Genomic DNA, 17,785 nt, shown 5'->3' with positions numbered 1-17,785 from the left:
AAAATGATGACTAAAATAAAAAGATGACAAAATAATTTCTTTTAATTCCAGCGTCGTTTTCGATCTATTTAAATTACTTTGTAAATTTTTGGAAAACTACGTATTTATAATAACCTCAAAGCAATAGCGTAAAAGTTGTTCCTTTTGAAGTGCAGCAAGAATTTTCTGATCGAACAATCTGTTGGTTTATGGCAGTTATTCATTTTTGTGACTTTGAAACTGTGTTATCAAAAAAATGCTTGAGAATATTTGAGTTCTCATTTCATTTTTGGATGTTTTCGTTCTCCAAGCAGCTCGTGTCTGGTGATATCTACCTCTCGAACAATAAACCCGTGTGTGTAATATCAATTGATACTGTTGTGTTCTATATCAATATGTTTTGTAATTTGTGTGATTAATTTTTTGGGAATATATGAGCTTTCTGATTCATTGAAAATTCTCTTCTGTATTCATTATCAAATGACCCCTGTAATCATTTTAAAATTTAACCTAAGCGTTAACATTTACTCTAATTAATGATAATCCCTTCCGTTTTCTAGCACAAAAAAGTTGACTCTAAAAAGTGGTTTCAATTTAAACCTAACGACTTTTTGACTGTGATGATTTTTTTCATTGAAAAATCGAATTTTTCAGTAATTGTTGCTTCCAATTATTTCAATGAAAACTGGTTTTAGTTCAAAACCAGACTTCCTCGGTACTCCATATTAGGCATTTTTCAATTTGCCCAGTGTTTACAGTTCACAGTTAACTTCATTCACAACGCGCCCCATTTTTCGAGCGATTTGCTTATTCCGTGAATCATGCCATGCTTTCTTTTGTTGTTTTTGTATGCGTTGGTGTTTTTTTGGCAATTGGCCGCTTTCTAAAAATGAAAAGCACATTAAATCTTAATAAACAGTACGAAGTGATTATGGATTTTGGTACATGGTTATGTGCAACTACTCAGCTTACACCACTAATTCTCAAAACGTTTTGGAGTTTTACATTAGTCAATGTTTGCCAATTTTGTCAATATGTTTCCGAATTGTTTTCGCAACACTTTTGTATCTGCTATGGTAAGGTGTATTGCACATTTCAACAATATGTTGTAAGGAAACGACTTTATTTTCAGATTTTTTCCTACTTTCTCATTTGTTTGCGTATATGAGTCCGTTGCTTTGTTGGCAATCAAAGGCTGCTCTTGCAGTACAAATGTTAGTATTCAAATAAATGTTCAATTCATTTCATTGCGGCTTTAAATTGATGATTCAGAAATTAAAATATCATTTCTGTTGGTTGGCAAAATTTGGTGTCTGCTCAATATAGTTTTTTTTGCGCTTGAGAAATTGCATTAGCTTGATTGCTTTATCTTTTAAATGATTTGCCCTGTTCAACTTTTCTCCGTGTCAGCGAAATTTTAAAAAAATATTACTGGCTCACTGGTACGAGTTGAGAATAATTGAGAATACCTCAAATATCCTTGAGATTCCATTACTTTGTCTTGCATTAAAAATTCCCCATCTCTTGCATTACTTCATCTGCAGATAATTAATCCGGAAAGGCAGATAATCGGGGTGGGAACATTATGAGCAAAGGCACATTACCGAGCCTCCTTGTTGATAACGTTGTCCAGACAATTGTGAAGCCGCGTCCCTTTTGCAACCTTATATTTTGGGTCGCATATTAAACCCCGAAGGCGACTCAAGGAGATCCGATCTGAACTTCATTGCATCTAGATCCTTGACCTGGGTACTGTATTTTTCAAATCCATTTTTAGGGGGCGAAGGGAACCCTGACTTCTAAGCCGAACTCTGAATTTGGGTGGAGGAACTTACCATCATCCAAAAGGTGTGCCTCGGTTACAGCCTGTCCCTTGACATTGGTAGCTACACACGTGTACACTCCCCCGTCCTCCTCCGGCAGAATGAAAGAGATAGACAGAGAACACGTGCCAGACTGTGCGTCATTCTGCACTTGGTACCTGAACATCACAACCACATTACAGTTCGTTGAATTGGTCTAATCGCGCAGTTTTTTCAATGGATTTACTGCTTTGATTGATTGCTACAAATTTTTAGCTAGCAAGTGTCGAAAAAAAAGAACGCTTTAAACTATTAGTTACAGACCATGCAATTCAAAAAACTTTGTAGTTAGCCCAAGAACAAGTACTTTTTGTACCATTTCCTTGCTTTTCCAGCTCTTTACCAATTCAGCTGCTAAAATTAATCAAGTTTATTACCTGTAGCCAGACTGAATGATCTGGTTGTTTTTCAACCACTGGATGTCTGGATAAGGGAACCCGGAGACTACACATTGGAACATGGCATGGCCTCCCTCCACCAGTCTCTGGGGTGTCAGTTTGCGGATGAATTCGGGTGCCACTGACTCAGGCATTGCTGGATCCAAAGACCTTGCGTCTTTATCAATGATGACAGCTGAAACAAAAATAAATCAGCGAGTGTTCAATGAAGCTGTTTGCAAAGTGTTGTGAAATAAAAAGCTTGAAATATCTGGATGATATTTTATTACGATTCATGATAAGAGGGACTGAACACCTTCATTTGTTCAGAGATTAACCCTTTATATATACCTCTCAGATTATATAAACTCATGATGGACACATAGTCATGCGTCTTATTTTCGCAAAATTATTACTTTTGGACAATTTAAAGCCAATCAAACAAAGACATTTTTCCTTACTTTCAATTTTTACGTTATAAAATGAAGAAAAACTATGACTTTTTTGTTAACCGAAAAACTGACGTTTCTGTATATCAGTTAGCCCACGCTGGTGAGTTCTGATGTATGGTGACTTCTTGTTCCAATCGCATTTGGATCAACAACAAAATCACTTGAGAAGAAAGTCCAGTATTGAAAAACATAACTTTACTTCGTTTCCCCTATTAATTATTTCTGGTGTATTTGCACAGTTTACATAAGTGGTCAGTTCAAATAACAGTCAAATGGAACCCTTAACTACCCGGAAAAAATTTTGCCGTAACACAGAAAAAATGAGTCTGTGTAACACAGAAAAAATGACCAGAAAAACCTGAAGGGTCTCCTAAAGAACTCAATTTACATCGAATATGAGACAAAAGAAACTTCTAATAAATATAAGACGATGAACAGCGCAGGCATCAAAGTGAACTGAAGTCTCCTAAGTATGAAAAAAGGAAAAAACATTTTTTTGTTATTTCCTCTAGTGGTTGATTTTCTCTTTCTATGTAATTGAATGAAACTTAAAGGGCCAACTCAGTAAAAGTCGAAAAATTTCCATCTAAAACTACGAATTATCATTACCAATTATAGCCTGCAAAAGCGCAGATATTGTCAAGAATATTGTGATTTTCGAAATATGCAAAGAATTGGGATTTTTGTAAATTATTTCTAAATGAAGGTGAACAATTTCGTTTTATTTTTTAAATTGTTAGCGTCTTCTCCTCAAATTTCGGTTTTCAAGTTCTAGAAGTTTTTTCTTTTATTTGTATCGAACATTTGCTGAACTATAAAGAAACTGTTAAAAAACTTTATAAAAATTAAGAATTTTTTTGTCTTTTGAATAGTTCTGTTTTGTAACGTTATAAAGAAGTTTTTAAATTCAATTAAACATTTCTGTATATTCCAATATAATTTTCTATACTATAATGCTTGAACGATTTTAATTCAGTACCCCACCCTTCATTATTTTTATTCTTTTCCTCCAAGTTTTTTAAAAGCTCCCATTTGTCAACCTGCAAAAAATGTAGATTTGTATCAATATCAAGAATAGCCAAAAAACGCTACAATGTTTTTGGAACAATTCGTAAAAAAGTGAAAAATGGACCAGTATAAATAAGCCGGCCGCGCATATATTTTCGCGTCAAGTTTTTTTTTCCACTTGATGTAGACGATAACTTTATTGAAAAACTGCATATGACGACCAACAACTTTGGTTAGTGGGTGCAATGATAATAAACATTAATCTAAAAACGATTTGCTTTTTCTATATGAAACTGAAAGAACAAAACTTACATTTCTCAATAGTTTTGTTTTTCTTTTTTCAAGAAATTTGTTTCGCTTGTTGTCCCCGTAAAAAGAAAAGTTTGATCAATACGAGGCATCCTTAAGAAACACACAGGAGTCATGTCAAAAGGTAAAGCAATTTTATTTCAATTTTAACGCTTTTAGACTTCAGCGCCCCTATTTTACAGCGAAAGAATGAAAAAAACACGCAAAACAGTGTGCATCTTAGTGATAAAACTAAGATGTAAACTCAAACAAAAAATGAACAAAATAAACATAATTTATATCAATTTTTCTGCTTTGTCATTATACTGTCGCGTCAAGTCGGTATCTTAAGGATAAAGTTCGCCAACTCTGGTTTTATGCACGCAAGAGTTGTAACAGTTTCTTTAAACTCAAACAATTAAGTTGACAATTAAGTCAAAAGGGTAGTTGAGCTCGGGTGCGAGCGCACATTAACGAGCCTCCTTGTCTATTTTAGGAATATTTACTCTGTTTATTTTCGTCGGGTTCGAATTAGTAGAGTAGCGTCGAGTTAATAATGATTTGATGAGCTAATACTGATTGTAGATTTGATTAACTTTTGAACGGTTACATAAAAAAGTTGAACTAAATAATAGTGAAATAATATTTTTAATGGATTAGAAAATAATAAGCTCAAAGAATGTAGCTGGTAGTGATATTAAAGGTGAATAAACTCGATAATGGTTTTTACCGCTGACTGCTGAAATCAAATGCAAGTGAAGTAGATATAAAAAAAAAACAGGAAAAAGTTGAAATTGATAACATTTTTCAGCGACATTGTATTCTTAATTCTTTATACATCAAGAACTTTTTCTTTTTTGAAGTACCCTTAAACTTGGTTTTGGGTATTGAGCTTTTATGATCAAAGTGCAAAAGAAATCAGTGAAAGCAGGACAAAAATTACAATGATTGAGAAATATCTTACAAAAATTTACTGAATCTTACGTGAATAATAAAAAAGACCATGTGAACAACCGAGACCATGTGAATTGATTTGATACTTTGGGTTCCAAGCGTGATTTATTTTTCTATTCATTTCCAGAAAAGCGTGAATATCAAATAGCGTGAAAATGGGAGCATCGCTTACTTCTCAGTCAGGTGTACAGAATTCGGAATCAATTCTTACCTGTGATCTTCTCAAATACATTATCCGCATCCGCAAAGTTGGGTTCAATTTCGCTAGGCTCTAATACAGATAACACGTTTAGCATGATTAAACTTTCTTAAATGGTCAGTATTTTTGAAGCATCGCACGACGTGAAATATTGGATCTGTTTCTTATTCTCCGTGAAAATGTTTGTTGTATTCTTGAGCATCTGAGTAATAATTGTGCTGATAGTTGTATAAACTATCCAAATAGGCTAATTATATTAGCAACTAGAATTACTATGGACCATTCTGAAATATTAAACATTCAATTTTAGACGGCCATATTCTACGCAGCAAAAAAAAGACAATTCCGAATTTAACTATTTTTTTAGAAATGTCTGTTTAACTGACCTTCTTTGCAAGTGAGTTCAGTAGTGGAGGTTACAGCGTCCTCTGGCTGGCCAGAAGGGTGATTGAATGTCACACTCCATGACCCACTATCCTCTGGGAAACACTCGGAGATGAAACACCTGAAATATTAACAAAAGCTTTTAAAAACATTAAAATTTCATAATTGTTCCAAGCCTCCAAAATTATTTGGGCGTTTTGAAGATTTTACAGTCACTAAAACTTTGTGAAATCCATATTAGCAGCGCGATATCTTTTGTCTTATACAAAAGTGACATCAAAGAATCTTCATTAGACCTTAAAAAATTAAATTTCTCAAAGACTTCGAAACTCACAATTCCGATATAATCACGCCTCGAATGAAACTATTTATTGATTTCTCGACCGACAGTGGGGAGGCGCTATATGCCTAAATGTTCTTTTTGTTCAGTCATTTTTTATCGAAATAATTGACATAGAAAGACATGAGTGTTTACATCAGAAACCAGTCGAGAGTAAGAAAAATTTAATAGAGGACTTTTTAATTTTGTTTTTTTTATCAATGAGTTATCAACGATTAAAGTTTTGTAAACACCCGGCTGGTTTTAAATGTCTTGTTCACTTTTTCCGTACCGTTCACTCAAATTTGTCCCGTACCGTAGTTCACTAAATGTGGTAACCATAATGGTATTTATTCAGAGAAGAAGACTTGCTGGATTCTTCCTTCCGACTTCTTTTTGATAAAAGATGTTGAAAGCAATAAAAAACTGCTTTGCTATCACAAACTGGAAATAATGCAATTTGCAAAGCAAAAATATTTCCCTTCGATCGTTCACGATAACGGATTTGTCAATAGATAAAAATTTACTTCAATTTTTTTTTCTTTTTTTCCCAGAAAAAAATGATTTGAAAAATTTTACCAAAATGCAATTTCTGGAGAAATTTGAACTTTCTTTACCTCAGAAAAGCAACATAGAGAAAGTCAAATCAACCAATCTTTAGATATACAATTCAGTGGATCAACAAGAACAAAGCGTAAAAACCATTCTGCAATCATTGTCGGAGCCAAGTGTTTGGAAACACTATAAAAACGCCAAAATTTTCACTTCTTAGTCTTTATTGTTTTTACGTTTGAATGTCACAGACTAATGCCTTCAGCTTACTTTCTGATTGTAGAAAATTATTTCTGCCACAACTTTCACGAGTTCTGTCACACATTTTACAAAGTTCAGAAACATTATCTGTTGTTTTTACAGAAGGTGCCAGTAATTCTTACAATTTTCGCCTAAAAAGCTCTGAACCTATCATTATTTATTGAGACCACATGTAAAACTGACTAACTTTCAGACTTCACTTGATCAGTTTTGTTGAAATATCTAACTGACTCTTCTGCGCTATTTTTGAATAAAACTGAGATAATTGGTGACTAATTCTTATGTTTTCAGTAGATTTTGCTTTGCTTTTATCATCAGATACAATCAGCTTATGTCCGTAGTGCGTACTCATCATTAAAGGCAAAAAGAATGATGCGCAATTTGTTTTGAAAAATTTGTCGTATCTGTCGCCGAAAATCATAATTTTTAAGCAGAATTTATTATTATTTACTTCAACTTTGGCATCAAATGGAACTGAACAATTATTTGATTGCCATTGATATCTAGACGGTCTTTCTCCGAAACAAAAATTCGCATAATGAAAATCACTTCATTGAGTTTTTAGGTTTTAAAATTGTTCAAAAGTGTCTCAGTGAGAAAGTATCAATACGCTGATTTTCAGCAATCTTTTATGCTAATTGCAAACTTTAAACACTTTATCAATCAATCCGGTTATTTTTGCAGCACTAATCGCTTTGGTATCAGGATAAATTTATCGCAAATATGAAAAAAAATTAATCAAGAAACTCATGAAGCTTGGTAAAATTTAATCAGATGTCTTTTCTTAAAGGTCAAAACAATCAAACAAATTTTCCCAATATTCAAATGCAACTTTCAAATGAAATGAAGGTCAATGAAATGAAGGTCATTGGAGAGCAGGGCCGATTATTATACCCAAATTAAGTTGCACTGACATTTTAAATTTAAACGGTAAGCAGGAAGAAACACGTGACGCTATTAATGGTTAAAATTTAGCTCTCAGTTTTCTTGACATCTTGTTAATTTGAATTAAATATAAACTTCAATGGTTCTTTTCCTCACAAATAGAGTACCTCAATAAAAATGTTGTCGGAGTCATCTTTCAAAAGGTCTCAAAAAAATTTTGCTTGTCTCTTGGGATTTATGGCATTTTTAATCATTTCCGATTATTATGGACTATTGCGTTCACTTAACTCGGGCTACATTAGATTAAATAAAATTTAAGTGTTTTGTTCAATTAGCAGTGTATTTTTCAGGTGCCCAAATTTTTTAAAATTGGGCCATTTTGAAATTTAATTGGATGTTTTCTCAAGTTTCTGTCAAACGAAAATCATATCTAAGCATTTTCTTTTCTACTGCAATTTCTTTTCCTCTAAATTCACAAAAAAATAATCAGCGCTACAAAACTTAAATTTAATTGTTGGCTTTTACAGAAGTTTTTTCATCTTAAGTTAAATAAGTGAGTCAAACATTATTTTTAAATTTTAATTGAGATTTCACAATTGATTACTAGAGGATCTAGAACTTTATGTGCGTCAGAAAAATTTTTGAGCCCCCTTCTTATCTCATCTGGAGATCGAGGATATGTTCAAATTATCTGAGACATCTTTGGTGACACATAAAATTGTTTGCTTCATTTGAACGAAGAAGTCCATTGTAAAGAATTTCTTAATGAATAGGATTTTGCAAAAACTTCTACGAACAATGAAACTTTTTTAATGAGACTCTGCAAAGTTTTTCCTCCATTTGGAAGCAGCGCAGAGGAATTGTATTTTTGTTTTAGAGAAACTGATACTAAAGACAATTTGACGAAATTCAAACTAAATAATACAATTTTGAAAAATATTCAGCAGCAGAGTACAATTTGAGATTTCTAATTTTTTAAAAATAAAATCCAGTCATTGCTTCAAAGGCAGGTCACGACAAGCATCATGGACTAGACGTTGAAAATAGTACCTTGAAAAGTTACTAATTAACCAGTTCATATAGCTGAGGCCTGATTATATTTTTCCCGGTTAATATTTTTATCTAAAAAATGAAAGAACAAGACTCAATATCACAGTCTTGCTGTTCTCAACACAGTAAGTTTAGCTGCGTACAACATTGTATATTAAGTACTTGCACTCTAGTGGTGCACTAACTCTTATTTGCGAGATGGCCAACTTAATTTAATTTGCCATAATATTCGGATATTTTCCTCAACTTCTAAAGAAAAAAATCTCTAAAGTCAACGACAACCTGCTCAAAAAAAATTTTAAATACTTTTCAAATATATCGAAGCTTCTATTTTCTTCGATTGCAGTTGTTTGTTCTCTGTGGATTTGTTTTGTTCTACTACAATAATGTGGAAGACACTTCATAGAAATTTGGTGTTTTCAATTTGGCTGATGTTAGTCTTCATTCTGCTTTTGCTGTTTTATTGCTAGTTTCACTCTTTGATTGTTGTTTACTGTCTGTCTGATCGTCAGGTGTGTGATTATTCCTATTCTTGGATTGTATCGCAAGACTTGTTCTGCCAAGTTTACGCCAAATCTTTCTAGGTTATTAGCATAGATTTATATTTATATGCATTATTATTTTTTCAAAAGATATCAAGCCCCCATACTGTTATCCATTTAAGTTTACTTCTTTCGATTTACAGCTTTAGGTCATTTAAATCAAATAACGAGAAAAAGCGGCAAATAAACACAACATGGTAGACGTAAATAGTCAGAATGAACACTTCGCATGCTCTCACCTGGCGACATTATTTCCGAATGAGAAGCTGTAATTGGGGTCCTTGTCCACACAGATTCCATCTTTTTCCCAACTGACCACCAGCTGATCATTGTACATACCACCCAGTTCACATTGCAGGGCGGCAGGGTTACCTTCAAGCACTGTCAAGGGTTCCAAAGCCTAAAACACGATGTCTTAGTTTTTTTCACTTAGTCTTTTTAAGCCATGAGTCTGAAATTACAAATTATTTGCTTATCAAAAATTGAGGATCAACCCTACTACATTCAATCACGAATTACCATAACCTAGGTTTGCTCGTGAAATCACGTGGACTATTTTGAAATAGGGCTAATAGATTTTAAAAAATATTCATTGAGTCGCTTTTTAGGGAGTAAATCTTGTACGACAACTCGGTGAAATCTTATAAACTATATGACCTTATGAACTTGAGAACTTAAGGCCTTGAGTTGTGATCTACGCATATTCTACCGCAAGTGTCTTCTAATATTAGGTCATCGCAACCTTTCATGGATTCACACACTCACGTGATCCATGAAACCACGTTGCAGAAGGTCTGGCTACAGTTACCCATAAGTTGTATTAAAAGGGTAGTCCAAAATTCCCAAAAATGACACTCCACGCCGTTTAAGTCTCCTCAGCAGTTTCAGTCAATCGCATACTCTGCGACTAGTTAACGGCTTTATTAAAAGAACTGTTCAGCAAGTTGATACCCACGTTCTTTGCCAGTTTATTCGGTTTCTCCGTCAAAAAGTAACAAAATTTGTTGGACGAACGAAAAAACATCAGACGAAAAAAGACCAGCATGACAAAAATAATTGCAACAAACTTTGTTCGAGAACAGCTAAACACACAGAAGGAAACACTTCAGTGTCAACAGATAACCGCAACACAAGGCGAAGACAACAAGTAAAAAAAACTGTACTATTTGTTACGTAATAAATTAATCTTTTACCTTGACTATCTGAATAGACATTTTTCCTCCTGGAGATTTGAGAGACGAAGGTGGCTGTGACTGCAAAACTGAGTTCAAGTTCAATATAACAGGTGATTCCTCTTCCAATTCTGATTGGTCAACAACTTTCAACACAGCTGAACTTGTGTCTCTGCCTACTGCATTCTCTGCTACAATGGTAAACGTTCCTTTGTCTTCGGGGTACACTTCGTGGATCGTAAGCTGATGTTTTTGATCACCTGCAATATTTGAATTCTAACTGCACAGAACAAAAAAGAGAATATAAACCCAATGACGTCAGACAAATTGATCTCGAACGACAGGCGGGGCAAAAAATTTAGAATGGGGCATAGGTCAGAGAAACTTATATACTGCAAAAACTTCTGACTGGGGAGGAGTTCGAACCTGCAACCTCTCGGATGAGAGTAGTTTAAACACACTTACAATAATTGCTTCAGACTTTGTTAGAGAGAAATTAATCGGTGCATTTTCCAAAAAGTTATTCCAGAAAGAGTCCGAGAGCAAGTTTAAATTTTCACACCACTTTTTTAAAAACAAAAGACAAAAATCCCAGTTTTTTAGTCATGTTTTTTTGCCGCTTTCTGTGCGTGTGCCGCCATTTTGATTCTATTTCGCAGGTAATGATTACAAGAAGCATCGATACTATTAAAATAACGACTTTAGTCAAAAATTTGTAGCCTAAATAATGGACAAACTTCATGTGGTAAAAAGGCAACCAGATAATAAGTGTTGATACATTAGGTACCAACGCAACCAATTCTCAGATTTACATGTAACCCTCGAGTAATAAAAACTAAAATTGTTTATTAAAAGCAGGACTTTTACGAGCCACGTACTCCCGGAACGCAACAACTGAAATGAAAACTATATTGCAAATTATACTCCAATTTATATTCTAGAACTATATTCCAAACAACAAACCGCCAAACACCGCAAAGATGTCAAAAATCTCTCAAAAAACTAAGTTCTGTCAAAACGGAAACTTGATGTAAAACCTCCACCTCCTTTACAAAACATTGGCGGCATTGCCATTTATTGAATGTCAAGCAAATTTGAAAAAAGAATTAGCCGGAAGAAGTGACTTAATTCCAAAACACAAATGATCTTTCTCTGAAGATCTCAATTTTTGCAACGGTCAATAGAGAGGAAACATTGTTACAAATCCGTAAGACAGATAACAAAAAAAAAACAAAACATTGTGTTGTAAAATGCATCGTTTCTTAAATAATGATCAGCAAATAATTACAACACTGGACCCTTTTTAGAGAAAAAAGTTGCAAAAAGTTTAAAGACTACAGTACAAAAAGAAATGCATTAAGTCATTTTTCAACAAATTACGTCAAACTGGGGGATTACATTTTTTTTTAAAATAAACCTATTTTCAATAAGATTTTTTAAACAATTGAATTCAAAAAATAGGTTACCAAGATGGCGAAGACTCCATCTTTTCCACTTTCATTAATTTTTTTCTTTTCAACAATATAACACGTGAGAGGTTGTTTCCAAATCGCTCTCAAGCTGCTAAGATGCACATGAAACTAGGAAAATAGTAAAAGCAATTTCGCAAAAACAACCAATAAAGTAAAATAAACAAATATAATGAAAGTTGACCAATTGTGACTACGAAATAGAACAAAAAGTCAGAACCACCTCAAGATATTTTAAACATTAAACAAAAGTTTGTTTAATTTGACAAAACTTTCAGTGAAATCATCGTATTTTTTTGAATTTAAAAAAACACAAAAAACAGTTATAACGAAAATAATTTATTAATCCACGTTCACCAGAGAAAACCCGTTACCGATGTCTGATCCAGGTGAAGTCAGAAAAAGAATTTTTCTCATGAACACTTAAGTCTAAAAAAAATGTGACAATTGCTTTAAAAATTCTTTGTGTGACATTAAACCTAAAACTACCCAAAACTGATAAACAGTAAGTCAATTAAAAATTTAATCTTAATTCTGGTTCATTCACCATGCAATCCCCTACATCTGTGAAATAATACTTTTGAATCCTGGAAACTTATTGAATTAAGATGAGTAGTCTTTTCGCAAAACGTTGACTTCGGAATTATAAATTATATATATTACTATAAGTATAAAAAAAAAATGAAAATACAAATTTCCAAAATCAACGATTTGTGAATGCAATCTACAGTATCTACAATAAATTTCCAGGATTCAAAAGGATTAAATCGCAATAATAGATATATGCATCAAAAATTATCCAGAAAAAAATTACGATTAAATATCAATTAAGTGGCGAAGAATCTGCTGGAATCAGAAACCTAAAACATTCTTTACTTTTAGCCAGGATGTGAAGTTGATCACAATTCTTTTCATCCAAGTCTATTGTTATGCACTGCTCAGTTGATTAGGTTTTTATAAACTTATTCTATAAAAATTCTCGCAAAAGTAATTGTACAAATTTTTGCTCAAGATCTCTATGATTTATGAAAATTTGAATGCCAGAAAATGACAATGTGACCATAAGAAAACGAATTTTGGCCATTCGCTCTCAAGGGCTCGCAAATGGAATCTTCTATTAAAAATGTAGTAAAATTTTTTTAAAAAATGATAATCAGAGACAAAAACGAGGTCTACTTTATCACTGTGACAAAAAAAGTTCAGAAAACCACCTGAAAATTTTTTTGTTCATATAACATTTATAATATAAATCTGCAGGGTTTTTCTGACTTGATGCCCCCCCCAAAAAAACATTTAGGTAAAAAATGGGCTCAGTTTTAAAGCCTTCTTATGACAATGAGCGCTATCCCGTTTATCCAAATCTGGTGTAAAAAATTGATAATGTTTATTCTGTTTATTCCAGTGAAAATGATGCTAGCAAAACTATTTGTTCAAAAGTCTGCACTAGATCCCATTGTTTTATCGTAGAAAAAGTTTTAGCTTGTATGTGAGAGTTGCTGCCGAAAAACAAAATGTGGTTACAAATAAATGACAGGGGTCCATTTTCTCTCAGATGTTCTTTATAAAATATTTGTGGGTGAAAAATTAAAAACAGATTACGTTTCAGAGTCAAAATCTTCTGATTACCTGATTTCTGTAACTTCAATTAACTTATATCATGCCACCTGAACTGGCTCTAGTTACTGTAACCTTCAAGATACAGAAAAAAATTTCTACGGTGATTTTTTAATGGTGATTCAGTTTGGAAGCAAAATTTCCTGAAACATATTGAAAAACGTATAGTTTTATAAAACGCATGAAGGGATGGAGAAAAACCAGTTAAACAAACAAACAAAAAAGGAGTACCCTTAAATTCAACATTTCCAAAGGATTGACGCAATGCGTTTTCTAGACAGAAAGTTTTTTGAGAATATACAGCGAATAGATCAAAAGCTTGGGAAAATTTGGTTGATGAAGCTTAGGAAAAGTATGACATCCGATAAGTATGATCAGGAGACTATCATAGTTTTGTTCAGAGCAACCAAGGCAAGGGAAAATTGTATCAATTATGAAAAACTATTGTCGTTTCGGTTTGAGCAACAAGTTCCGCGCTCAAGTCCCGACCAGGAGCACTATACAGACAAAAGAATATTTGTTACCAACAAGAACAGATTTTGTATCATCGTCAAAACATTTTTCAGTTTGTTAAAGTTTCAAACTTGAGCTTACAAAATGGGTCATTTTTTTCAACATAATCACATAATGCGGGCAGATTCCGTGAAAAATGAATCAATTAAACACTGAGGAAAACTGAGAGAGTTCAAATATCTAAATCACTATTGATTCTTTTTTCGTTCGAAAAACTTTTTGAAGCTCGGTGATCGAAGAAATGATGCTACACAAATGATGGCATCATTTTTTTTAAATTTTTATGTCTGTTAAGAGCTGGATAAATGCGGTCAAACATAGCTTGCATTAACAAGATAACACGCTAATTCATTAGATTTGATTCAAGAAATGGAAATTGGAAATTTTGAATAATTTCAACAAAAAATATTAAAAACATGGCATAATTTTGTTGGCCGCATGCATTCTGCTACAAAAATTCACCGTATGCATTCTGGTCACAAGTTTAAAACAAACAAAAAGTTGGCCTCATTTGGAGGCAACATTTTAAATTCAAATAAAAGATTAAAAACAGGTACCATAGAAAACTGCGACGACATTATCCGTTTTCAGAAATCTCTTTTAACGGAAAGAATTTTTGATTTCATGCTAAATTTGCACAGACTAGATGATAACAGCGAATTGACAAAAAAGGAGAGATCAACAAGGGAACTCCAGGTATAAAAAACAAAGATAATGATAATATGAAAGTTCAATGTAATATATAACAGGAATCGAATTACCTGAGAACAGATTCAAAGCCCAAACTCAATACACCTCAAAGCGTAGGTTGTTAACACGCACACACACTTACACAATACCCTCAAACTCAGTAACTATACTTCCCACAGTAACAACCAGCTGTAACTATAAGCCTAGTTATAACTGAACACAATATATTCCTTCGTGAACAAATAGTTCTTCAGGCACTAGTATGGGAACACTATGCACGGGGTAACAAAACTTTGGGTACCAAAATTCTGGTAAGCATGCATGCAATAAAAACCAGCCTGTGTGTTTCTACGTTTTAATTCCAAGGTACGCCTGCTTCATATTTCACTATTATAAACACGTAAAGCCTGCTTGGACTTCTGAAAAGCGAGTTTCTGCAAAATTTCGACAAGAATTTGTCAAGCTCTGGTGAGTTTGTAGGAAAACGGGGTTTTGAATACAAACTGGTTTTCGGAGCCAGAAAAGCCCAGCTTAAACCCCCCAAGGGTTTCAGAGTAACTCGGCATATAATCAACTATAAACAAGACGGGCGAAATTTTAACAGAGTAGAAGTCTGGGTTCCAAGCATATATGCCACACAGTGGGTTAGCTGAAACTAATAGTGACATTCGACGCTTCAATTTTTAAAAGATCAATTTTCAGGAGCTCTAAATTCGTCGCGTGAAAAACTGTTTTCTGCAAGGAATTTCAATCGAACATTATTCGTAATTGAAGCTGAAATATATTGAAACAAAAATTATTGGTAAACAACCAGTTCCAGGAAAAACGATGAAATTATTGTTAAGGAAAGAAAAGTCATAACCGGAAATGGAGAAACTTTAGCCGGCGCAGAGCCAAAAACAAAAAATCAGGCTTTCTTGTTGATTCCAAACATCAGACTTCCGATAAATTTCATTCAGTTTCAGTTATCTGCTTTCTGAGTTTTCGATAATTTGCAAGTCGACAGTTTTTGAAGGACAAAAAGCTCAACCAGGCCTCAATGTAACCTCAAATCGCTTGCTAATGCTCACTCAATTTCTCAATTCGAATTCTTGCAAGTCGGCCATTTTATTATAAACTTCAGATTTGAATTCCCCGTAACCGCAGTAAATACTGACCCAATAGAGCGCACGATAAGAATGTGGAAAGCAGTGCTTTTGTTCAAGTAGAGTTTTAAAGTTGCTATTCCTGCGACCGACAATAATGAAATTTCAGACGGTAATCTGAAAAAAGGTTTGCTCAGACATAACTTCTACCATTTTGTTTAGCTTTCACTAAGTGGACAGCATGTAGTTTTGGCTTTGAAATGCACGTTGGTTAGACAATTTTGGGAATCAAGTTTTACGATAATAGCATTCTTTTAATCCAAATTCCGCCGATAACGGTGGACTTGAAAAGCATTTTCCTACAAAAAACAAAAGTTTTCACCTTTAACTGCATAAAAACAAAACACTTGACTGCAAAAATTGTGGACAACAAAAAATGAAGCGTTTCCAATCTAGTACCCTACCCAAGAAACTATAGCTTCCATCATGGTATGTTTACAATGATTGGGGGTAAAGATTATACGCTATTTGACCACTAAGTCGGGTTTAGATATAATGGGAGACAATCAAAAATTGTTTGAATGATTTTAATACCATAACCGATTGATAGCCAAATATAGCTGCAAAATGGCCTTAAATGCCAAAACTTAAATTGATAGATAGCAGTAGAATTGACGCAATAAGGTAACTGTTGTGGTCTCGAGGACGAGAAACAAAAATTTCATTATTTTAATAATTGAATTCAAAATGGCCTAAAAGTACAAAAAATCTAAGGCACTTATAGTTTTACATTTGCGATCAGTATGAAATTTTACAGAACCATCTAGATGTAGATACACTGATATCGGTTAATTTGCACCTCAAGTATGACCAAGTTCTTCCCCTTGCCGTTTATGGCAATCATTAGTGCAGTTTTTTTACTTAACACATTATTCTCCTAACCCGAGAACGTGTCATTGATATCTACAGAGAGAAGATCATTAAGTTGGTTTATGGCCATCACTGATGCTGGGAAGGTCGAGTTAATCGCTCAAACTTATGATTTATGTACACCGATAAACTTGTGGTATGAACAAACCTGAAGCAACGATTCAATTCAAATTAGTAGCCATTAAATAGATTTACTTCACCAACATAAGGTAAGAAAGTTTTGTTTATATCAAAGTTTTAACTTAAACTCTAAGTTCTGATCTTCCTGATATATCACATCCACCCTCCTTTTTAAGCAAGTTTTTAAGGATAGCTTCTCCAAATCTTTCTGGCTGTTTTTTATTTCTGATTGAAGTTCTCGTGGCCCCTGAAGATTGTTCTCCTTCAGTTACTGAATTTTCTTCATTGGAGTTAGGTGATGCCACATCTATATTGTCCCTACTGTTCTCAGATTCAGATTGTGAGTCAGTAGACTGCTGATCAGTAGATTCAGTCAAGAAGTCATCAGTTTCCAGCCGTGCAATTTGGTTGTCACTGACAAGCACTGTTTTTTTAATTCTCTGGCTGGATGAATAAAGAGTTCATTCCTTTGCGTGTAACGAAGTTGTTGATGATGTGCTCGTTGTTTTGAAGAGGACTGGTTCACATAGATCAAAGTCAGTGACTGCTGGTAGTCTCACTTCCTGTCCTAGCATTAGTTCCACGGGAGTTCTGCCCCGCGTCTGGGAAGTATTTCGGTGGGTCATCAGAGCCCTCAGTAGGAAAGCGCCAAAAAACATTCAGTTCTGGACTCCAGGCTTGAATAGCCCGTTTCACTCTTTGAACCGCACGCTCTGCAAGTCCAATTGCTCTTGGATGGTAGCTGGGTGATTCCATCATTTTAATCTCCAGTAATTCACACAACTGTTTTCGGTCACCGCTTACAAACTGGATACAATTGTCTGATAAAAAAAGGTTATTGGTATCCCAAATCTTGCAAAGATTTAAATCAAGTACACCTTCACTGTTTGTGAGCTTCTATTTCCCGCAGGGAAAGCTTCTATCCAGCCTGGTTCCGGGTCTACCATTACTAAGATAATATTTTGGTCCTTAACGTAACCCCAGTCCATCTCGAGTCCTTCCCAACCTTCTGCTTCTGGCCAAGTATATACGATACTGTTTTCCCCAGGCTACGCCTGTTTTCTTGGTATTCCTTACATT

The 17,785-nt window shown here is 34.0% G+C and overlaps 1 protein-coding gene across 9 annotated transcripts in view; it reads right to left on the bottom strand.

Moving 5' to 3' along the window:
- The window catches only part of LOC142345665 (muscle M-line assembly protein unc-89-like), a 249,231-nt gene that overhangs the window by 25,710 nt on the left and 205,736 nt on the right, over positions 1–17,785 (bottom strand). For all 9 annotated transcript variants that reach the window (XM_075397869.1, XM_075397874.1, XM_075397871.1 and 6 more), the window contains 5 exons: positions 10,306–10,544; positions 9,352–9,512; positions 5,506–5,624; positions 2,219–2,414; positions 1,815–1,960 (listed from right to left, as the gene is read on the bottom strand). In XM_075397869.1, the coding sequence (XP_075253984.1) occupies positions 1,815–1,960; positions 2,219–2,414; positions 5,506–5,624; positions 9,352–9,512; positions 10,306–10,544 (861 nt within the window). The remainder of the gene's footprint in view (positions 1–1,814; positions 1,961–2,218; positions 2,415–5,505; positions 5,625–9,351; positions 9,513–10,305; positions 10,545–17,785) is intronic.

The sequence above is a fragment of the Convolutriloba macropyga genome, chromosome 9 (genome assembly GCF_964194025.1).
Source record: "Convolutriloba macropyga chromosome 9, txConMacr16.3, whole genome shotgun sequence".
In the NCBI taxonomy this organism is placed as follows: Eukaryota; Metazoa; Xenacoelomorpha; order Acoela; family Convolutidae; genus Convolutriloba; species Convolutriloba macropyga.
This window is presented reverse-complemented; position numbering and strand designations above follow the sequence as displayed.